Consider the following 23,819-nt stretch of genomic DNA (forward strand, 5'->3'; position numbering starts at 1 on the left):
ATTTTATATCCCTTTTCTCGTGGCCCACTTTTGCTTTGTACCTGTGTGTGTTGTTCATGCCTTTTTGTGCCACTAGATGATTTCCTGCCACAGGGGTCACTGGGGCGCATGTGTGATTGGTCTATATGTCCCAACACTTCCTTATAGAGCACCTTGTGCCCATGTGTGCTGAAAGAATGGGAGGTGCACATAATGAACAGCTGCGCAGAGGTCCAAAGAGATCACTGTAGGCAGGGCTTAACCAGAGGTGACCTTTCTTACCAAACAGTGGGGAGACATCTTACTCTAGCCGTAATCTGCAAGCTACTTTGCCCGACATGCCTGTACTAGGTGCATCAGACTCATGGCAGAAGGCTGGTCACTGGCAGCACACAGTTAATCCTTTTTTTTTTTTTTTTTTTGCTTTGTTTTGCTTTTTTCTCCTGTTCTCCCATTCAAAAATTATTTCCTCTGCCTGCAGTTGTCGTCCCTGGTCTTTGTATGGCTGGGCTCCTCCTTTTCTTCCCTCAGACATCTCTCAGAGAAGCCTCCTTTCCTAGATACCCCATGTAAAACAGCATTTCTCCATAGCATAGCACTCTGTTTTAAAGATCTGTCTTTAAAACCAGCATTTATTGTTTATCTTGTCTTACTAGATTGTAAGCTCCACAAGAGCATGGACTGTGTGTGTGTGTGTGTGTGTGTGTGTGTGCACACTGGTATACAAGTGCCCAAACAGTGCATGGTGTACAGGGTTCAGATATTTGTTGAGCTAGTGACTGAATTAATCATGCCTCATATTGTTAAACATGAGAATTTTAGGGATATGACGGGTTATAAGGAGATGAGGCAACAAGAAAGAATATATACTCGAGGTTAGTTAAATGGGTTCCTTTTAAGTTTTTTTTTTTTTTTTTGTAAAAATGTCTCATGGCAGGCTGCCTGGAATAGCTGATGTAATGATGTATTTTCTTAAACTGTATTCACATTTTAGAAATGTACATAACAATACTGCGAGCTGGTTCCAATTACGGTAAAATAAATTGGACTCAACTCTTTTACTGTTAACCAGAAAAGCTTTGTGGAAGAGATTTGCTGATTCTCAAGTACTTCACATCTTAGAAACAGATTTTTTAAAATAACAGCTTATTGAATTATAACTCATACACTTGAAACTCACCCATTTAAAGCATGTAATTTGATAGTTTTTAAGCAAACTCAGTTGTATACAAGCATTACCACATTTTCATCATAGATTTTCTTCACCTTAAAAAAAAAAAAATCCCTTAGGGACGCCTGGGTGGCTCAGTTGGTGAAGCAACTCAGGTCATGATCCCGGAATCCCGGGATCGGGTCCTGCATCGGACTCCCAGCTCCATGGGGAGTCTGCTTCTCCCTCTGACCTTCTCCCCTCTTGTGCTCTCTCTCAAATAAATAAAATCTTAAAAAAAAAAAAAAAATCCCTTAGCTGTCACCCCCGAAGCCCCCAACCCTAGGCAATGACTGATCTACTTTTTGTCCTCATAGATTTGCCTATTCTGGAATTTTTAATGGTGGAATATATAATACGTGGTCTCTTTTGACTTTTTCTTTTCACATCGTTTTCAAGATTGATCACATTGTAGTGTGAATCAGTACTTCATACCTTGTATGACCAGATAATACTGCATTTTACAGCTATCACATTTTTATCCATTTGTCAGATGATGGACAATTGTGCCGTTTCTACCTTCTGGCTTTTTTGAATAGTTTGTATGTGGACATAATGTTTTCATTTCTCTTGGGTGTCTGCCTAGGGGCAGAATTGTTGGGTGACATGGTAACTCTCTGGTCAGCCATTTGAGGAATTGACAGACTATTTTCCAAAGTGGTTGTACCATTTTACTTTACTTCCATTGGCTGTATGAGATTCAGAACAGAACTTGAAAGCAGAAGCCCAACATGACTTAAGATTTCATCACATCTGTAGAATGTTAGGAAAGCTTTCCTTTGTGAAGCACTTAGTAACAAGGATTAAATCACATTGGTCGAAGTGAACTTCTGTTTCCCTACTACATGTGTATGAGTTACCATTCAGTGTTCCATAATATGTAAACGTGGACAAGACTAACACGTAGGTAAGTGCAGGAACCCAAGAAGGAGTATTGTTAGAGTGTAGTCAGAAATACCCTGATGGGCCACCTGGGTGACTCAGTTAAGTGACTAACTCTTGACCCCAGGGTCTTGAGTTCAAGCCCTATATTACTCAGCATGGGAGAACTGTTCTGACACTTCGCTCAAACCCAAACTACTACTCAGGAAAATTCATTTTTGTTCATGGAAAGTTTTAGAACAGGTAATTATAATTGATACAAAAGTACACAGAAATGGTTGGTACAGATGACCTTGAAGTTTCTTTTAGACTACCCTGATCCTGAGATGGAAACTGAATTTTTACTTCGAACTGCTAAAGCCTCTGGCATTGAAAGTTAATCTATAATTGGTGAATTTATTGGAGTCCTTCAGTTTCCTGCTGTGATTCTTCAGAGAATCTTAGTTCTGAGGACCAAAAAAAAAAAAAAACGAATTTAATATAAAACAACTAAGAGGAGAAAGTTGGCGTGTTAACACATATACTCAACTGAAAACCAAAAGGCTTAGCCTGGCAACCAAAACTTGTTTCAACACCTCTACTATATAATATGGTAAGGAGCAGGGAATTACTTGTGAAATTTCCTGCAATTAACTTTGCCCCAAGGCACGTACTCCGCAATGGATGTACATAGTTTTTGGGTAGCAGCAATTCCCAGTTGAAACTTCAGATGTATACTTATCATAACCTGCTATTAATCAGGGTCCCTGTTTATGGCAGCTTTAGTCCTCTAGTCCCCCGACTCATTGCTTCTGTTCTCATTTTGTTTTCCTTTGCCAAGTGTCCATGTAGTTTGTTATTCAGAAGCTTAGAATTGGTATGATTGTAGTGTAATCACCCAGTAATTTTCAGTTTTATATTATTTAACCTTGCAAGAGAGCTAATTATAGTGGGTAATATGGTTAATTTTGTAAAGATGCTTGTCATCATATGAAATTATTGAATAAAAAGTTAATATTGTTACTGTTGTGACCTTAAAAGGAAAGTAGCAGATGCCACCCCAAAATTGATTTATTTTCATTTCCTGTATGATAGCATCTTTTTCTTTCTTTGTTTTCTTTTTTCTTTTCTTTCTTTTTATTGCATCCCTTCCTCCTCTTCCAGATAGCAATGATAAAAGCTCTGGAAAACTTAAAATTCATCCAAGGGGATCTGGATGTTAGTTTCAGAAACAACTAATTTTAAAGCTTGATGGAAGGAAAGTTCATTAAGCCGCAGGTAGCTTTTTAAGTGTCCCTACTGTTTTCCAGTTTCCCTTTTTACTTCCAAATATATTTTATCCGTAGTTGGCTTTTCTACTTACACTCCTGGAAGCTCTCATACTTCCACTGCAGTACACCTTTCATTTCTCTCCCACCCTTCTGGGCCATGCATCCTTCACCCCTGTAAATTGTGTTTCTCTCCTATTTAATTTTACTCGTTTTTCAACTGACTTGGTAGATGACTTATTTTGTGGATTAAGTTGTGGACAAGTAAGGTCAAAAACAATTTTCTTATAAAATTGGGCAGTTTACAGTTTTATTCTTTCTCACTGTTAGGGTTGCTAGCCAATGGACTGGATACTCCTCTTACTTTGCTGGTGAGAAAAATCAACATTTGGGAAATTACTTCCCCTAGAGTCATCTGGGGAGTCAGTCACAGACAAAATGAAGTTGACTACAACAAAGGGAATGGTTCAGGGACTTTGAGATTAAAATTAGACGAGAAATAAAAATTTCTTTTACTAGGCATTTAGAAAATTTTAAAGCATAAATTTATTTAATAGTACTATACTGTGGGCCTAGTGAATTTAAGCTTTCTCATGTTGGAAATATTTACTTTATTCCTCTTTTCAGTCAGGTAGCCTGTGAATCTTTCCAAACAATTAAAACTCTGGCTGAAGGTAACGGTGTCTTCATATAGTGCTTTATGTTGCACCAGGGATTGCTAACTGTGTTCCTAGCCATTTTAGTGCCGTTACACAGACAGGAGATACATGGGTGGTTGATTGGCCGACAACTACCGTCTGAGAACAGGCTAGAGAACTCAGTATCAATCTGTGCGTGTTGGAATCATAAACATCATCCTGCCTTCGGAACAGCTGGATGTCCTTGCAGCTCTCCTCGACAGAGGCCAGGTCGAGCAGATTCTCCTCAGCACTATGGGGGAAATGTCAGCTGTAGGACGTAAAGGTAACTTGCTCAGTCTGGGATTTGATGGCCTCCACAGTGCTCAGCTAGCTCCATAGTCTACCAGTTCTGTTAGTCTGCTTGGAGATACTCAGATGTGGTGTGTGGCCTAAGAGTTTAATTAGCTGTACGCAGAAAAACAGGGTCGTCCTAGGTTAAACAACTACATTCACGTTCACTGGTGGTCAGCATGAGGCTCACGGAGCGGTCCGGGTTTCGTGATGGTGGTGGAGATGAGCCAGGCTGTGGCCTCGAAAGACAGCCACAGCGCTGTTCTACCTTCTTGGGGGCCGTAGTTCGAGGGCTCAGTTGTGAGGGTGTGCATTTGTTTTGTTTCCATTTGCTTGTGATCACTGTGTACAGGTGAAGTCTTTGCCATGTGTGGCCACTTACCTTGCAATTGTGTGAAGTATCTTTTTTGATGTTAAAGACAAACTAAATTATTGTCTAGTAAGTAAAAACTTTAACAGGAGTTTTAGTATGACTATAAGAGTACCAACTGGCTCATTGTACATTAACTGCCCTTATTTCTGGAAAGTTAATAACAAATCCCATTACTGTGTTTCAGCTGGCAGTCTTCTGAGGTGAGCAGGGTCATACCAGGTCTGAATTAGGACGAACGGCCTTTAAAGAGCATCCGAGGGGGGCGGAGGTGTGTGAGACCAACAAGATGGCAAGGGAAATGGCTTTGGGAAACAGGAGTCTGTGTGCTTCATTCTCATCTCTGTGCAGCAGTCATTTTGCTCTGCGGACCTCCACAGGTCACGCACTTCAGGGGAGGAAGCTGTAGTGGATGGGAGATGATTGAAGTCTGGCGGAGTGCTTTAAAATGTTCCGTGTTCTGTAAGGACAGCACCTCTGGTTGGTGGCCTGGTGATCTGGCCCTTAGCGGAACAGCTCTGCTATTCTTCCAGGTTTTAGTGCCCTATGTCTTTGACCTTGCCCTTTCCAACATACAACAAAAATGCCTGTGTTTACCTTGAAATTCTTAAAAATCGTAATGCTACCCCTAGTGAGATTAAATCTTATCAATTATATTGCAGAAATTCTTTGTTTACTAATTCCTACTAATTGCACTCCCCCCCCCCTTATTTTTGGTGCGAGGAGGGAGGTGTGTTTTGTTTTTTTGCCTGCATGAGCCTCTTCATAAGATCTTATTCTGTCTTTAAAAGATCCTCATGGGGGTGCTTGGGTGTCTCGGCTGATTAAGCATTTGACTGTTGATCTTGGCTCAGGTCTTGATCTGAGGGTTGTGAGTTCAGGCCCCACATTGGGCTCCACACTGGGCACGGAGCCTCCTTATAAAAAATAAAAGATCCCCTTGGACTAACCTGAGAACACTTAAAAATCTGATGAATTCAGACCTCATATATTTTATCCACACAGAAACACAGAAGACCCTCTCAGTTAAGTAATTGGATACATTCTTGAATTTATCTCCCAGCAGATTGGTGGCTTGATACATTATTCCATTAGCAACATGTCAGCCTTCAGTAAACGAAATATGGCGTGGCAAGCCTTGTGGCCAGCTGGTTCTGTGCCACAGGACCACAGGAAGTCTTTGTGGTGGTCTGCTTCTGCTCACCACGTGTGTGCCCTCAAAGCAGCTATAGGATTAAGCTATCCTCATTGAACAGTGGGTTCAAGTTAGTTATTTTAGAGAATGTGACTTTTGTTTTCAAAGCCATTTCTTTTTGCAAGTCCACCTACCTATCTGTGGGCATTCCTCCTGACCAGCTGTTTTGAAGATTTCCTCAAGATGTTTCTCACCTTTTAGAGCCCCTGCTTACCAAGTCCTTCTTGGCCACACGAAATGCCATTCTTCAGGTTGAAGAAATATAGGTTTCTTTTTTTTTTTTTTTTAAAGATTTTATTTATTTATTTGACAGAGAGAGATCACAAGTAGACAGAGAGGCAGGCAGAGAGAGGGAAGCAGGCTCCCTGCTGAGCAGAGAGCCCGACGCGGGGCTCGATCCCAGGACCCTGAGATCATGACCTGAGCCGAGGGCAGCGGCTTAACCCACTGAGCCACCCAGGCGCCCCGAAATATAGGTTTCTGACTCCTTGTTCGTGAGGGTAGAATTTCACTTTTTTTTTTAGTGTTCACAGACTGTAAACAAGAGAAATTTTAAAAGCCATTGTTAATATTCCAGCTTCTTAGGAGCTAGTAAAAGAGTGGAAAAGTAAACATCTGTTAGTTAACCAAAATTTATATTAAATAACTAAAGGAAATCTGGGCTGTTGCAGTCTTATAAAAATTTGACTAATGTATATTCATATGGGTTTTTTTATGTCTAATAGGTAGCTCCTCCCCCTCCCAAAAAGAAAAAAAGCTGAATGAATGAAGTGGAATTTTATGGTTCATTTTATTTTGAATACATATTGTAAATTTATGACTTGCTTAGCATTTCATGACGGATTAATTAAGTTGCTTATAAGATGAGCAAAAGTCAGTGGAGTTTTGAAAGGTCAGCTGCTTATTTTTCTCTAATAAATGAAGGATATGGATAACATGGTTAATTCCCAAGTGATCTCAACTATTTAGCTAGTAGCTTTAACCATAATGGCCCAAAGTCCCTGGACAGAGATGATCTGTGTAATTCCTAGAGAATCACTAGCTCTAGACTACTAGACTTAACAATTTGTGATTTTCCCTAATTATGAGTAGGACTTTTATTTTTTAAAAAGAACTTATTTATTTGAAGATTTTATTTATTTACTTGACAGAGCACAGTGAGAGAGGGAACACAAGCAAGGGTAGTGGGAAAGAGAGAAGCAGGCTTCCCGCTGAGCAGAGAACCTCAGGACCCCCGGGATTGTGACCCAAGTGGAAGGCAGGCGCTTAATGACTGAGCCACCCAAGCACCCCTGAGTAGGACTTGAATTTCTTTCCTCTCAGCCCTGCTCCCTGTTGAATTACGGAACACATAATACCTTGAGTTGTGGCTGGCGCAGTGAATCTTGACTTGAGAAGCCAGGGGTTCTCCGTCAGACAGGAGGGGACCAGTGAACTATAAGTTTGTTTGGATAGCATGCTTCTGGAATATGAAGAGTTTTGAAGGAAAACAAGAGGAACTTGCTCTTGATGGCAAATGACCTGAGTGATTGTTTTAAGGAAGCTTCCTCTGATTACAGAGGCAAGAGTGTGGAGCCTGGAAGGCCAGACCCTGTTCTGAGGTGAAATGGTACATTGGGCCCTATACATGCCAGGGAAGACAGAAGAGGAACTAGAGGCATTTTGTTAGGACAGGTAGTGAATCTGGAAAACCAACTGAGTAATGGAATAAAGGAGAAAGCCTAATCAAAGTCCTTCCAGAGGTTGGGAGCCTGCAACAAGGGTGTTGGAGTCTATCTAGATATCAGGAGAAAAGTGTGTCAAATTTGACAAGACCAGAAATAAAAAGGACCAGTTAGAAAGATTTGGTAGTTATCAGCATTGACTTCTTTAAAATTGTAAGACGATGAGCTTCCCAGAGTAAGAGTATATGAAACTCCTGCTTACATTACCAACACCACAGAATCCACACTGCTGTGCAAGTGTATGTTATTTGTTTGGCTTTTAAAGTCAGGAACCCGGGGCATTGGGGCATCTGGGGGAGTAGGATAGGTGGCCTCTGAGGAGAGAGAGGGAGTGGCTTTGATGACTCGGCCTCTAGCCATGACTGCTGTGTGATGGTGGTGGTTTCTAAGTTACAGCATTTGGGGTGTTAAGTCTGGAAAACAGATGAATATTATGCAAGTTAAAGTCTCTGGCATGAATGCTGGCTTGGTAATGACAGGTCCTGGTAGGGCAGGCCATGTCAAGCTCGGGGCATCTGTAGGGCTTTAACCTGAAAGGTAGCAGCATGCTCTACCAAAATTCCCACTTTAACACTCACAGGAAATAGAGGAAGAAGAAATAATATGGTCAGTGGCTTATAAACAGCCCAGAATAAAACATGATCTGTGATTCATCCCCTCCTATGTTTTTTCCTTTAAGCCATGTACCATCTTTTTGTGAGTCACCTGGAGTAGGGGAATTGGCGCATTTTTTTTCCCATTGTGACTCATTTTAATTAACATGTATCCTTTGAGGGATACAGGTAGCTGAAATTTCTACTCTAAGAAAGTGGCTTTTTTTTTTTTTTTTAATATTTGAGCCTAGTCCATTGCTGACATATGAAGCCTGCTTTATAGTCCTTTTTAGTAATGTGTTAATTCTCCCGTGTAAGGAATTGCAGTATTATACTTCTCTTTTTTGCAGATGAAGAAATTGAGATGCAGGGAGGAAGAGACCTGCCCAAGGTCAAAGAGCAAGTCAGTGGAAGGCCTGAGATTAGACTTGCGGTCTTCTAGGTTTCCCATCTGTTGTTTACCACTTTTGCTGGAAACCGTTCAGTCTAATGGAATTTGCTGTGCCCAAAGTCTGTAGTGTGTTAGATGATCTCTCTCGCTGCCTCTTATACTCCAGAGCAGCCCTTTAAAGCCCCTTGAAAATGGATCCACTTTCTTCTACCTTCCATTTGGAGTACCTCCACGTGGAGGAAGTGAGGGTGACAGCAGAGTACAGGAAGGAGCTGAAAGGCTCGGGGCGTGGCCCCCCTACAGCTGCCTGAGCAGCTTAGTTCAGAGCCCTGAACCTTTTCAGAGAACCCGCAGGCCAATAGCTGTCTTCCCGTTTATTCCGGGTAGGAGTGTGCAGGGTAGGTAGCATTTCCTGGCTCTGCAGCTGCGCACACACACATATGCCAGTCTGTCCTGAGCCAGAGGCCATGGTGTAGGTAATGAGGCCTCAGTGTGCAGGGTTTGGAAAAACTCCACAGGTAATTTTGATGGACAAACATTGAGGATCTAGACTAACTAGGAACCACTGCTCTGGGCTGAAGGGGGTAAATAGTGCTGCTTTTGATGAGAGAGCAGTATGATTTGGTGTTTTTAAAAATTAAATATGAATACAAATTATTAGTTTAAGTGCCTAAACTGAGGAATGAGTGTTGTAATATTGTTAATATTAATACTGTAAGGTCAGGCTGAAGAATCGCGTCTTAATGGACTACATTTTTGTAAGTGCTGATTTAGTCCAAAGCAAAAGTAAGAGCTGTTTGCTCATCATAAACCATACTTCTCAGGGATCTTTGGACTTCCTTTAAAAATTAAGGCAGCCAGTAATGTAACCAGCTGACTGTAATCTTGAGATTGGGGTGTTCTGTGTGTCTGGTTCTCTCCCTTTCAAAAAGTGGACGATTAATTTTTTTTTTTTTAAGATTTTATTTATTTGACAGAAATCACAAGTAGGCAGAGAAGCAGGCAGAGAGAGAGGGGGAAGCAGACTCCCCGCTGAGCAGAGAGCCCAATGCGGGGCTCGATCCCAGGATCCCGGGATCATGACCTGAGCCGAAGGCAGAGGCTTTAACCCACTGAGCCACCCAGGCGCCCCCAATTAATATTTTTTTAAAAGACTTTTAAAGTGAGAGATGTTCATATTTTATTACCATTATTAACAATTGTAGGGGGAAAACCCCCTCATTTTATAATGGATTTTTCCAAAGGTAAGTTTCTTCATTTCACTTTGAGTTTACAGTCTAGGTTTCTTCTTCTCTTTCTTGTTTTTAACATTTTTATTTATTTATTAGAGCACAAGCGGGGGAAGGAGCGCAGTGAGAGGGAGAAGCAGACTCCCCACTGAGGTTAGGGAGCCTAACGTGGGACTCGATCCCAGGACCCCAAGGTCATGTCCTGAGCCAAAGGCAGATGCTTAACTGAGTGAGCCACCCAGGCACCCCAGTTTAGATTTCTTCTGTCAACACTTAACCTTGAAAGAAGATTTTTATCTGTAACTTTGGAGAGATGTTTCCTTGGAGAGGACCCTCTCAGTAGTAATCACTCTGTTAGCCACTCCCAGGGCTGTGTTACTTGTTTTAAAAATGGCCGTGGCAGGGCACCTGCCTGGCTGGCTTAGTTAAGGGTCAGCCTTTGGCTCGGGTCATGTTCTCAGGGTCCTGGGATCGAGTCCCATGTTGGGCTCCCTGTTCAGCATGGAGTCTGCCTCTCTCTTTGCCGCCCGCTCCCATTCTGTCTCTCTTTCAAATAAATAAATAAAATCTAAAAATAAAAAATAAAATGGCCATAGCCACAACACCCTGGTCTTCAAATGCTGTCCTCTTCACCCAGAACCTAGGCTGTGTACATTTTCTGCTCTCCTGTTTTACAGGCATGACTCAGCACATCTGTAAAATGGATCAGAAGTGTGTTAATGCAGGAAGACAAACATAGGAAGGTAGAACAAATAATTGAGAGTTCTTTACTTTTGGGGAACAAATACCTAGGCAGGGTCACTTCTGGTACCTTAAAAAAACTTAAAAATAGTGGGGAAAAGGTATAAAAATCCCTTCTTGGAACACAGAAAACGCCTAGTTATAAAGCATGTCCTCTGCTATATTTCTCAAGTCCTCAGGCACTTCTGAACATTACTTAAAGAGAATAAAACCTACACTTTGGGGGTGTGTGTGTGTGTGTGTGTGTGTGTGTGTATTTTAAAGGTTTTTGTTGTTTGATAAGAATATTCATCAGCTAATGTTTCTGAGTAGCCCCTGATATGACAGGAGAATGCCCAGGTCACCATGTGTGGGTGTCTCTGAGGCCGTGGGCTACTTTCTGTGGTTTAGCTCCTTGAAAGTAAGCACAGGACCTCTGCGAAGTATCCAACAGAGCCACAGAAATCCCTTAACGTTCTCTGCTTAGAGATCATTCTGTGGGCCTTGAACTTGAGAGTAAGGAAGACTGTGCACGGGGTGGGGGTTGGGGTGGCCATCTGTGAGGATATGCAGTTTTAATGCCAAGATGTGGGTAGCTTGTGCCTTCATGAAAGTTTCGACACTGCTCATTTCATCTGTTGACAGAGGCAGCATGGTGGATAAGCCCAGGATTGAAACGCAGTTACCTAACCTCTCTGTGCCTCAGTTTCCACCATATACAAAATGGAGATAGTAATGGTACCGAGGTCATTGGCTGTAGTGAAACTGAGTGTGCACGTAAAGTACTCAGAGTTGCCTGGCTTGGAGTGAGGACTTTGTAAGTGCAGGCTATTGCTGCTCCCGTGCCTGCTAGTGTTGTTAGTGCTGGTGTCAGTCTTGTTAACTCTTCCCTGCTCCCAGATCATACTGAGTTTGTAAAACTTCGATACCCTTGTTTTTTTCCTTCTGAATGTATTTACCTTGATTTTTTTTAGACGTATGTTTTACTGAAATATTTCAAACATATGCAAAAGTAGAAAGGACGTATTCATAGGAAAATGCTATTTTTAAAGGGTAAAAAAAAGCAGTGTCACTTGATGTGTGAAAAGGAGAAGTCGCAAGCATATTGCCTTGAGATAACTTTTTAAATATCCTTATGCACATGTATTGTACATAGTTACAATTCTAGAGAACATACCATTTTAAGGACTTCATCCCCCAACATCAGAGTTATGTGTTTTTTTCCGACTCTTTAGCCTTTTGAGTAGTTTTCATTGGTTTTGTACCATGAATAATTACTGGTTTGTTGAATATGTTGCTTCCTTTTTAAAAAAAAATTTTAAGTATAACGTCAGTGAAAATCTTACTACAGGTGATGGGGGGTTATCTTGGAGGATTATTTTTGTTTTGCTTTTTTGATGAGGAATCTCTCCATTTATTTCCTGGCACGTGGGAATCTTACTCTGACATGGTTCTTTGGGAAGTTAGCCTTAGGAAGGTGAAATAGCTCCAGTCCATGGAATAATACCAAGTCTCTGTTACTTGATGCCTAAGGTAAACCTCTATGTCTGCACGGTGCGTGGGAACGGGTGACGTTAACTGTCTAGACCTGTGCTGTCCCATATGGGATCTACTCGCCATGTGTGCTAACTTAAATGTAAGTTAGAATTAAATAAAATGAAAATTTTAGTCACACAGTTACACCAGCCATAGCACGTCCATAGCCACATGTGGCCAGCGGCTGCCATATTGGACGGTGCCGATGCAGAACATTCTCATCATGTGGAAAGTTCCGTAAAACGGTGCAGCTCCAGCTTATTCTCCAGCTGTGCACCCTGACCGTTAGGGAAGCCTTACACTGACGAGGAAGAGCTGTTACTCCTGGGGTTTTTTAAAGCAGAGAGTGGCACACGTTTGCCTGGTTTTGTATATGAAGTTTAATTTATTTTGTATATAAAGTTTGATTTACAGTCACACCCGTTTTGTTTTCCCATTATCTGTGAGTGTTGCTGTGCTACGGTGGCAAAGCTAGGTGTTGAGTTGTTAAAAGAGAGTCCAAACCTGGCCCACAAGGTCTAAAGTATTTATTCTGGCCCTCTATGAAAAAGTTTATCAACCCCTTTTAACTAGACCAGGATTTCTTAACCTCAGCACTGTTGAATTTTGGCCCAGATAATTATTTGTTGTAAAGGGCTGTCCTGTGCATTGTGGGGTGTTTAGCCGCGTCCCTGCTTCTCACCGGGAGGGCTGCTAGCACCACTGGTTCCCCCTCCGCCCTCCAGGTGTGACAACCAAAAATCTCTCCAGACATCACAGGATGTCTGCCAGGGAGCAAAACCATGCCTCCCTGAGAACCACAGTGATGTGACATGAGCAGACATTCACTTAGAAGACTGCATCAGAGTGCTCGTTGTAAAGGGGAAAAAATACAGTAAAAGAGCAGAATAAATGTTAGGAGTGGTTCTTATGCTGCTGTGCTTTAGCCTTCCCCAGAAACAGAAATTTTTCCACAAAACATGATAGAGTAACTGAAGGAGGGCAGATTGCTGGAGGCACTAAGATTCCCCAGTTGACTGCTGAGGGCCAAATGGAACGGACGTTACCGCATCTCTGAAGTCATGGAAATGTGTAGTTTATTTTACAGGTTTGCAAGGCCCGTTTCCTTTACAAAGCACTATGTGGCTGCAAAGTTCTTGCTGACTTTGCCATGTGTGAAATGTTTCGCTGTACACCCAGTACCTCGTGCTGCATCTGGCAAGAAGGGAGCTAATATGTGTCTATTAAAATGATTATGAATAAATTCAGTAAATTGGTACTTCTCTGTCTCATGATTATCTGTGATTTTAAGTGGCCTATGTAGGTTCCTACCTTCATTAGCCAGAAGAATGAAAAAACTGGTTCTGTTTACCTCCATTAAAGGTGATGAGAATTGAATTAAACATCAAGGCCTATAAAACTTCTTTTGAGATCTGGCGCTTGAATAGCTTCCAGAGTGGGAATTTTCAAAGCTGTAGAAAAAGGCGATATTAAGAGATAACTACTCGTTTTGTAAGACTGTAGAGTGCTGTGGAGTTTCGGGCATGCATTTTAATTAATGTCTGTAGTATTTCTGAATTCTTGGTTTAGAACACGGAATGAATTAGAATTAGACAACTGCCTTTGGAAGTGAATATCAGACACACCTTCATCTGATTCTTCAAATCAAAATTAAATTTTAAGTTTTAAAATTGATACTGAAAAGCCTGTGTGCTAGAGCTCACGTGTAACAGAGCACACTGTTACAGAAAACGTCCGTGTGGCTGATTATTTTGGAAGATAAGCAGTGTTGACTACTGAACTCAAGTGAATTTTAGGTGAACTTGTTTTATTCCATGCATGACATATTTCTGTTTGTTTTTTCAGATCTTACCAATATATTTGAGTCCTTCCTGCCCCAGTTGTTGGCCTATCCCAACCCCATAGATCCTCTGAACGGTGATGCTGCAGCGATGTACCTCCACCGACCAGAAGAATACAAGCAGAAAATTAAAGGTGAGAGAGCAAATAGTTCAACCTAGAGACAGAAAAACTTAACATGTATTGGGCTTTAAATGCCTTTTAAGATCATTAAATGCCTTTCTTAGTTAATAATAATTTTTCTCAGGCCTTAAAAGAGACCGCTGTCTGTGGGCTGGAGCAGAACTCACTAGCCCCTGGAGTTCCAAGGGGTCATCCACACCTTGGGAAGGCTGAAGGTCCCAGCAAGGAAGACGAGAAGGAGTGAGAAAGAGCAAAAGGAAAGATGAGAAAGTGGGGGAGGGCACTTACCGGGTGTGGTGGAAATCCCCACGGACCCCTGTCCAGCAGAACCGCGGCCTTCATTTGCTTCCTCTTGTCTTGTAGAATTAGGAAATTGGGACTCAAGAATGAAGTAGTAAAGGATAAGGCATAATCTCCCATTTGTTTACAGACTGAATCATCCTGGCTGGTCAGGAAAGCTGTTAACTTTAGAAGTTGGGAAATGCCAAATTTATCCTTACACTTTTTTTTATTGTATCATTTTACCTGTTGAATTAAGAATATCCAGCTGGTTTCTTTTCCTGGCTCCATACTGATTTTCTTTCACTTTGGAAAGTTTACACCTGGGCGCATTTCTTGTCTGCTGCAGATAGGTGGCCCTAGGGCCCAGTTTTCTAGTAAAACTTGAAATGTGCTGTGCTAGGTAGAAATGTGCTCGTGGTAGGAGCGCTCATTTGCTCATCCTTTACGATCTGGAATCCTCCTTTCTCACTCTGAAAGTTACCTGCTAATGGGACATGAAGTTCATTAAAATGAACTTGTGGTTTTGGAAGAACATCTGTAACTTCACACCGGTTTACTGGTATTCATTTTTACCTCTCCGTGTGCTTGAGAACCTTCATAGTGAAAAGTCTAGATAAGTTCCACCAGAAAGGAAATGAATTCAAAGTCCATGAAGGTAGGCCTGCTCTCCTTACCAGATAGCGGGTCATTGTTACCTAATTGTTAGCATGACTTGCCTGAAGATTGTCAGCTTCTGCCGGTTGTGTGGCCCCTCTAAGGTCCGTTTGCAAGAGGTGGCAGTAGAAATAATTTACAGGAGTCTGGAATGTATATGTCTTCACTCTTAACTGTGCAGGCATGAGATAGGCGCATCTGAGGCTTCCCTTTGGTTTTCTCGCTCTTCTCTGATTCCTGTAGGGTACTGTTTGGTACTTCTGTTGAGATAAATAAATCTACTCCAGTTAATTTACTTGGGTTTCAGGTTTCCTTGGAAATTAATATCTAATTTATGTAGCAGAATATCTGTATAGCCAAATAAGTATTTCAAGAGGAAAGAAAGCAGTCTGTTTCCACCAGATGAAATTCTTTTATGAGACTGTATTAAACTTGGGACACAGGAATCCCTTAACAGTGTCTGCAGCCCACAGACATCTCGCCGTGGAGATATTTCTATAGTTCTTACATTCATTATGCCTCAGCAATTTAGCACTATTCCTGTTTTAGTACGTATCTGCTATAGTACCAGTTACAGAAGGAATCCAATCTACATTTTTATTTTAGAATGGCAAGCTCTAGCTTAGGGAATTTTTGCTTTCTGAAATGTCAGTGTTGGCTATCATTTTTGTCTTCCTGAGTAATGAAAATCAGGACTGTAAGAACTACCCTGATGGCTTAGACGTGCCCCCCACCAAAAGCCCCCAGCCAGGGGGCTTGTCCTCCCAGTTCTCCCCTGCCTCCCACCACTGGGTTCTCCTCTGCACCCAGCCTGTCGGAGGCATCCCCCATTCAGAAGCTTTTGTCTGCTCCTGTGGACCTCTTTAGTAGGAGTCCTGCTCTTGATTTCCTGTCATTTTCAAACTTCTTACTTCCTCGCCCTAAACCCCTGCTAGTTCGTTTTCCCTCCTCTTCTGATAATCTATGACTCCCTTGTCTCCCTAATCATGTGCACTCTGCTCAAGACATGTTTTCCTGACTTCTCTGCAGCTTTTTGGTTCTGCCCTTTCCCTTCCTGAAAACCTTTCTCATTCCATTCCCAGACATGGTCATTGTCTTGAGCCTCTCGGGTCATTCAGTCCTCCCTCACCCCCCTCACCACTTGGGGAGCCGATTCACCCCTCACTGCTTTAGGTGATTCCCTCCAGGTAGGTGATTTCCAAAAACATGTCTAGATGGGAACTCTCTCCCAGGCTGCTACCAGGAGACATTTCTCTGCCTAACCTCACAGGTCAGCGTGTGTAACTTTTATTACCATGGATTTTGTTAGCATTCACATTAAGTTGACGTTTTTTATCATGTAGATAGGAGCTGCATGTAGGAGGAGCACCAGGGAACTGTCTAAAGATACGCACACTTCCGCATCTTAGCCTGCCATTCATGGCTCTCTCTCACTGTGTGTGATCTCCATCTTCACCTTCATTCCTAAATGTAGCAATATGTGACCATCACACTGGATGAGTTTCAGATACTCAGCTACGTTCCCTTCCATAGGGAAAGTGTCAACCTAAAAAAAAAACCCAGAAAATAACTTAACCATATACTCACCATCCAACTACAGTAAGACCTACTGTACATTTTGCCTTATTTGCTTCAGATACAAATGTAGTTCTTGGCCTTGTGTTTTCACATCCTGGCCATGTCCTTCTCCCTTTTTTTTTTTTTTTTTTTTTTTTTTAAGATTTTTTGAGAGCACACAAGCAGGGGAAGCAGCAGGCAGAGGGAGAGGAAGAAGCAGACTCCCCTCTGAGTGAGGAGCTGGACGCAGGGCTCCATCCCAGGACCCTGGGATCGTGACCTGAACTGAAGGCAGATGCTTAACCCACTGAGCCACCCAGGCACCCCCTCCCCTCTGCTTTTGGTGAGGCTGTGCCTTTCACCTGGAATGGCATGTTCTGTGCTACAGCTGAGAATTCCTTCAAGGGTCAGTGCAGATGTGCCTGCCTTCCTAGCTCTAAGAGGCCAGAGGCCTTGCCTTCACGCTCGCCCCGATCGCACTTGGCAGCTGACTCCTTTCATCTGCGTCTGGCCTCCCGCTCATGAATGACCTTGCTCTTAATTTTTCTGTCTCCTGAAAGGCCATGTCCTAGTATGCTAAGCACTTAAAACATATTTATTTCCTCAAATATACTAAAGAAGACTAATAATATCACCTTACAGTGTCAGTGAGAAATGTCAAAGTGCAGCAGCTTCTTTCTACAAATGCAGCAAAGTAGCTGACCTATTAGAGGGTAAAAATAACCTTTCTGAGACTATAATAAACATTTTTTTTAAAGATTTTATTTATTTATTTGACAGAGATCACAAGTAGACAGAGAGGCAGGCAGAGAGAGGGAGGGAAGCAGGCTCCCTGCTGAGCAGAGAGCCGGATGCGGGACTCAATCCCAGGACCCTGAGACCATGACCTGAGCCGAAGGCAGCGGCTTAACCCACTGAGCCACCCAGGCACCCCTATAATAAACATTTCTAAGAGGTAAATTCAGGTGAGTTCTTACCTAATCAGGAGCTTTTGAAGTCTCATCTCTGCCTAAATCTTCATGTAATGAATTTGTAGGGTTTTAAGTCAGAAATCTGCAGACTTTTTCTGTAAAGGGCCAGATGTGACCACGTGTAGTCTCTGTCACGCATTCTTTCTTTTTTTTTTTAAAACAACCTTTTAGGGGCCCTTGGGTGGCTCAGTCATTTGAGCATATGCCTTCAGCTCAGGTCATGATCTCAGGGTTCTGGGATCGAGCCCTGCATCTGGCTTTAAATATATCAGAAATACTCTTAGCTAGGCCCCTATGTTACATTATTCAAACTTGGCCAGCTCCTTTGGCCATTTTCCTTCCCTTACTCTTGTGCTCAGTGCCTGTGACTCCGTAGGAGAGAAACACAGTGTAAGGACATGAGGGCGTGTTTCTCTCCTGCTGACTCTCTCAGTAGGTCCTGTCTTGTGTCTTCATACTGTGTGTAGGCCATTTACTGAAAATCAGTGTGCACTTAGAGTTTTTAGGAACAAGTTGTTTGTTCAGCAGTTCTTAAAACTTTGTTTCAGCCAGATCTTCAGGTGAGTAGTAGATGATCGAGTCGCTCAGGCTCGCTGTGTCTCCAGATAGCAGCTCGTTCCCGAGCGGATGGAGAGACCGTTTTCACCAGCTGCTTCAGAAACCTGACAGGCAGGATCTGTTTAGGCTAAAATCTGTTCCTAAAATAATGGATTTGGGCTGACTGTAATTATATAAGTGCAAGTCTGAAAATGATGGGGGATTTCCTTATAAATTACTGTGGAATCATAACTAGTCCTGCTCTGCCTGGGAGGTGAATAGTTTTTTTAACACAGAGATAAGGAGAAAGTAGGGGGTCCACATGTCCCCAGTCCTGCAAGTTTGGAGGAGCTCGGCCATATGGATAAGCCAACAAGGCAAGAGCGAGGGCGGCCTGGCGGCCGAACTGGAGGCCAGTTCACACCAGACACCGTCCTGGACATCTGCCGGCTCTCCCCTGCTTCGCAGCCAAGGCCCGGGGCGGTGGGCTGCCTCCGACACATGCACCTGGGAGGTGATGGCACTGGGGAGTTTGGGGCTGGAGGTGCAGTCTGTGTCTCTTCCCTACACGTCAGATGCTCTGCTTCGCCTCTCTTACGAAGGGGGCAGAATGCACGAATGCCAAAGACATCCTCCGTGGGGTCTCCCCTTAGCTATAGTGACCATAGCCTGGCAGGTAAGGAAGGCCTGAACTTCCCCAGCCCCGCGCCAACTTTGGGGGTCACCGAACCACAGACCTGCCTGCTCACTGCCCCCTGTGTTTTCTTCCTCCCCACCCCCTGTGCAGAGTACATCCAGAAATACGCAACAGAGGAGGCGCTGAAAGAGCAGGAGGAGGGCACCGGTGACAGCTCGTCGGAGAGTTCTATGTCTGACTTTTCGGAAGATGAGGCCCAGGATATGGAGTTGTAGTAGAAAAAGCACCTGCTTTTCAGAAAGACTATTATTTCCTAACCATGAGAAGCAGACTATAATATTCATATTTAAACAAAGCAATTTTTTTTATTACTAAACAAGGTTTTTATGAATAATAGCATTGATATATATATATTATATATCACCCTTTAGATCTTGATTTCTTGGTCATTTCTCAATCTGAGGTGCATATTCCCACATTCCATTTTGGTAGCAATATGCGGTCTGAATGCATGCATTCACAAGTCCACTCGGCCAGGTCAGCCTGTGTGCTGCCCAGCTGTCACATAGCCACTCCGATAGATAGATGTGAGTAAGGATAACAGGAAAAGAGTTGCTTCTTTTATTGATGGTTCCAAAGAAACAAACCAAACCATCCAGCTCTTGGACGTGAAGATAGAATAGTGCTTTTTCAAAATGGACGGGAGGAACTGGGGGCGGACCAGGCCTGCTGTGGGAGCACGAGGAGCCGGCCGCATCAGAGCCGGAGCCGCTCCTTCCTGGGACTCCCAGGTGGCCCCGTTTCTGTGGAGTAACAGTAGAAAACAGGGAGCTAATTGGAGTATTGAAACGTAAAACAATTTCTGACTCTGGGTTTTAAGTACATTTTTATATGTAGATTCCTGCCCGACTCACTAGCAGGCCCTGCAGCCACAAGTGTTTTTGCTTTGGAGAACCTCTTGGAAGTGTTTTCTGAACCGGATTCTTTTTCTTGGGGTAGCGCTTGTAATCCATAGCTTTCTGAGGGGACAGGACAGGAGGAGTAGAGTGACCAGGAAGGTGCTTTGTCTCATCCAGCACCTACAGAGTCGCCTCCTTGTCCTCTAGGCCACTTTGAGACCGCTGCCCTGGACTGAGAGCTTTAAATTTGAGGGTGGTTGTAGGTGTTTTTGTTTGGGTTGGAGCTTTTTTTTTTTTCTTCCCCTTCCTTTCCTCCCCCCAGCTCCCCTGCCTTTATTTTTAAAATGGTGTGTGTGTGAATTGTGCTTAGGTTGCAAATTTAATCTTCACCTATAATCTTCACCTACCAAGAGATGGCCTCCTCCTTGGACAGCCGCTCAGTGGACCATTAGACTCGGCAAGAAGACCCGTCTGGTGGCTGTGACTCCCGGGTACTCTCCTCCCCTTCATGTTTTTGGTTTTGTTTTCCCTTCTGCTGCCACTCTTGGCGGCAACCTGGTCATCATCTGCTTGTGGGAGTGGGAAATGGGTATTTTAGACCCAACACACATTCTAAATTGAAAATGAGTAATAATTGGAACAAATAAAGGTCCTTGTACCCAAAGTGACTCTACACGGGAAAAACAAACGGCGTTTCTTCAGAGTGTGACTGAGTAAGAGGAAAGCGTTCGGAAATACGATGCAGTAGAACAGGTTTTGAAGGAAGAACATACTCTCTCCTGTATGTGTTAAGAGGAAACCAGACCGTTTAAAATGCCTGCTAATCAAATGTTTACTCAGCTCACCATATGTCCAGGTTGCCGGCAGAGTTTCTTTCGAATCTGAGTGTTGCCTGCTGAGTTTGGAGAACCTTAGACAGCAAGTCTGTATCCCTTGTTTGCCACAACCAATAGGACAGTAGCAGAATTAGCCAATCCTAAAACCTTCTAAAGACCATTTTTTAATGTCCCACTGGGATAATTGAGTTTTTCTTTCTGGTGTGTGTTTTTAGTTTAGAAGTGCTATCTGTGTTCCACAAGATTGGAGTCAGTGAGGTTGGAAGATACCCTATCTTTTTTTATTCAAAAAGCACAATCAGTCTTTTCTTTGAAAATCTATAGAAAGTACAACTTGCTTTTAGCATGATTATTTTCCTAAAAGACAGAGAATTTTCTTAATTTATGTTAATTACGGGCATGAAGCAAAAGGTTTTCTTTAAAAAAAAATTTTAAAGTGCAGTTACGTAGGGCTGTGGTTAGTTAACCGTACCGAGTTTATCTATCTAGCATTTGTGGCTTGTTGGAGGGGTAGTGTTAACTCTTTAACATGGAATGGTGTGCTTTAACTTCTCTAGCGCGTTGTCTTCTCTTACTTTGGGGGAGGGAGGGTCTCTGCTGGCGCTGTCTAACCTGCTTACCTGCTGAATTAGCAGTTTGCTTGTGCTATAACCGTTTAAATTGTAGGTGCGACTTAGGGTAGGCTTTAAAAGTGCTGGGTGGTGATTTGAGTTCAAACAATAAAAATTGTATTTTTTCAATATTGTATAAACAATAGTGTTCTAATTACCTTTCAAAAAAAATAATGTCCAGATAATAATTGCTTTTAATCTTGTCAAAAACAAGACAAAACAAACAAAACAAGTAGAGCCAAGTTTGGGGGAATGTATGTGAGCCACAGCTCTGCTCCCCGACTAAATACCTTTTTCTCAAAAAAGACATTGGCTCGCCGCGGATTGAACGCTCTGGCACTGGGAGTCTGGTGGTGCAGAATATCCGAATAAAGACGTGTTGGGGGAGGTCGCAGGGGTTAAGAAGCAGATCCCAAGTATGGCTGCAGCATGTGTGCGTGTGTGTCTGTCCATCCAAGTCTGTCTGATGAAGGTGTACTGAGGCTTCCCTGTTAGTGCAGGAAGCTCCTGGAATGGCTATGGCTACCCAGATCACGCTGTACCTGCTGGTTCCGTGCAGATCTGTCCTTTCTGGGCACTAACCTTGGTCCCATGCATGCTTTTGGCTCCATGTGGGGCTTTCCCTCTCGTCTGAGAAACTGGCCTTTGATGAGTTGAACAGAATCTTCCTTATGCTAACTTTTTGTCCCTTCCTGTACCTGGGGGAGGTAGCCAGGAGGAGACGACCGTGCTTCTAGGTACAGAGGGAGCTGGAAGAAAGCCTGGCTGGAAATCAGAGGACTCTGGCCCCCAGTGGTTGATGATACCGTAAGGCTAGAAGAGGGGGTGTGACAGCTCCGGAAACTTTTCCAGATTTCCCGTCGTAACACTCAGAAAAGCATCCAGAGCCCCTCAGTGGGGCTGAACATGACTGCTTTTAAAGGTGGTGGTGGTAGGTCAGAGTTGCTTCTGGCAGTTTCCCTCCCTTTCTTAGCATACCCATAGTTTCCAAGTTTTACCTTGTGGTTGACCAGCGCAAGCCATCCTTTGCCTGGCAGGTTGCATTTCATGGTAGCCAAGCTAGATGCTGGCATTGTGCTCTTTTGTCTTTGATCTTGTCACCCTCCTTGAGGTGACTGTGCAGTTTCAACCAGCATTTTATACTAGTAAGGTAGTTTTCAGAAGTTGCCATATGTCTCTCCAGTACCTAACATCGTCCTTCCACTTCAGAAGCTGTTCTCATTGCCAACTGGCTGATCTAAGCTCCTGAGGAGTGTCTCCCCTCAAAGGAATTTTTTCCTCCTCAAAATGCTCTCTGAAGTTGATTGGCCTTGGCCTGACACTTGCTTTTCATTAGGCCTCCTGTTAACGGCTAGAATCATGAAAGACAGATCCTCTGCTAGCCTTCATGGGGGAAGTTTCTAGACACCCAAGTTTCTGGGAACTGGTGTTTGATTTTTAAATGGCTCGTGGCCCTTCTACATTCTAGGGACTCAATCAGAAAAAATGAAAGCCATTAACAAGAGTTAGCAAGAGTTCTTGTACCAACTTCTAACCGGGTTCTCGGCCTTCTTGACTAAAATCAAATTATTCCTGATTGGGCGCAAAGACCTGTGTTTTCTTTGGACTTCTGAATCCATGTTCGTAATTTCTCTGGCCACTGAACACCTTGGCAGTTCCATCAAGGATTGGGGTGGAGGCCCCTGGAGGAAGGGGGAGCTCACCCTGGTCGGGCGGGCAGGGTCTCCACCCACCTGAGGAAGGGCCAGGACTCTCACTTTCTTCGGCAAATACTCGTCTTGGCTGTGGGCTTGGGAAGAAATGGCCATTATTTACTGATTGTATTTGGTACATATTGTGTGATACTTGAAGAGAGAAAAGGGACTTACCAGCCCTTAACTGAAATCTAAGCTTTTTATCGCTTATTTTTTCCTTGCCCTCTCCTCCCTCCCACCTTTCTCCTTGCATTGTGATGATCTAGCGGGCACTTCTGTCAACAGGACAAATGCCTCCTCTGACTATAACCTCTTAATAGTTGTGTATAATGAAAACTGTAAACTTTTTTAAATAAAATGTGTATATACCTTGGCAAATGGCTGGACCTTGATCAATAAGATGATAGCCTCAATGATTACTCAGCCCTTTCTTAAAAGCAACAACAGACACCCTCCTTGTTCATCTGACTCCTCTCAGCAGCAGCCTCTGGCTTGGTTTTGTGTCTGAGAAGCCCTTACAGAGGAAGATGACTGGGTGGGTGTGGGAAGGGAGTGTCACCCTAAGACAGTGGTAACTAAGAAGCCCCACCTCCAGAGTCCTGTCTCTGCACCTGGAGTGGCTGGTGACTGCTGACTGTAAATGAGGCTGGCTGGGAGGCTTGTCCACACCTTGAAGGCCTGTGACGTCCTGTAGCCTGAAGGTCCCCACCTGCCTTCCTGTGGGGCAGCAGGTTCAGCTTCCATGTTGCATGTCAGCCCAGATCTCCTAGACCCTGTCGGCTAATGTCGAGGGAAGGATACTCACTTGGCCCGGAGTTCACAGGCGGCGGGGGCAGTCTGCCTAAATAGGTGCCCCCCTGCGCCAAATGCCTGCCTCACCCAAATGCCTGCCTCACCCGGGAGGGTGGGGGCAGGGTGGGTTTTGCATCAAAAGGCTAGCGCCGGGTTGATGAGCTCAGCACTTCCTTTCCTAAGCATGTGCCCTCGATGGCCACCAGGTGGCAATGTTGCCTGTCTACTGGACGTGTTGGGTTTTGTTAGAAGGCCCTTCGGACAAAGGGAAAACTTGGTCACATGCTTTCATTCCCCCAAACTCTCTTCCACTGTTTTCTTCTCCTTACTCACTTTCCCA

The 23,819-nt window shown here is 43.4% G+C and overlaps 1 protein-coding gene across 2 annotated transcripts in view; it reads left to right on the top strand.

Annotated features, from left to right (window-relative positions):
• The window catches only part of UBE2H (ubiquitin conjugating enzyme E2 H), a 103,298-nt gene extending 82,487 nt beyond the window's left edge, over positions 1-20,811 (top strand). For both annotated transcript variants that reach the window (XM_032869283.1, XM_032869273.1), the window contains 2 exons: positions 13,893-14,021; positions 18,798-20,811. In XM_032869283.1, the coding sequence (XP_032725174.1) occupies positions 13,893-14,021; positions 18,798-18,922 (254 nt within the window). In that variant the 3' untranslated portion in view covers positions 18,923-20,811. The remainder of the gene's footprint in view (positions 1-13,892; positions 14,022-18,797) is intronic.
• Positions 20,812-23,819: the final 3,008 nt, after the last annotated feature.

The sequence above is a fragment of the Lontra canadensis genome, unplaced genomic scaffold (genome assembly GCF_010015895.1).
Source record: "Lontra canadensis isolate GAN:19392208 unplaced genomic scaffold, GSC_riverotter_1.0 scaffold2, whole genome shotgun sequence".
Lineage (NCBI taxonomy): Eukaryota > Metazoa > Chordata > Mammalia > Carnivora > Mustelidae > Lontra > Lontra canadensis.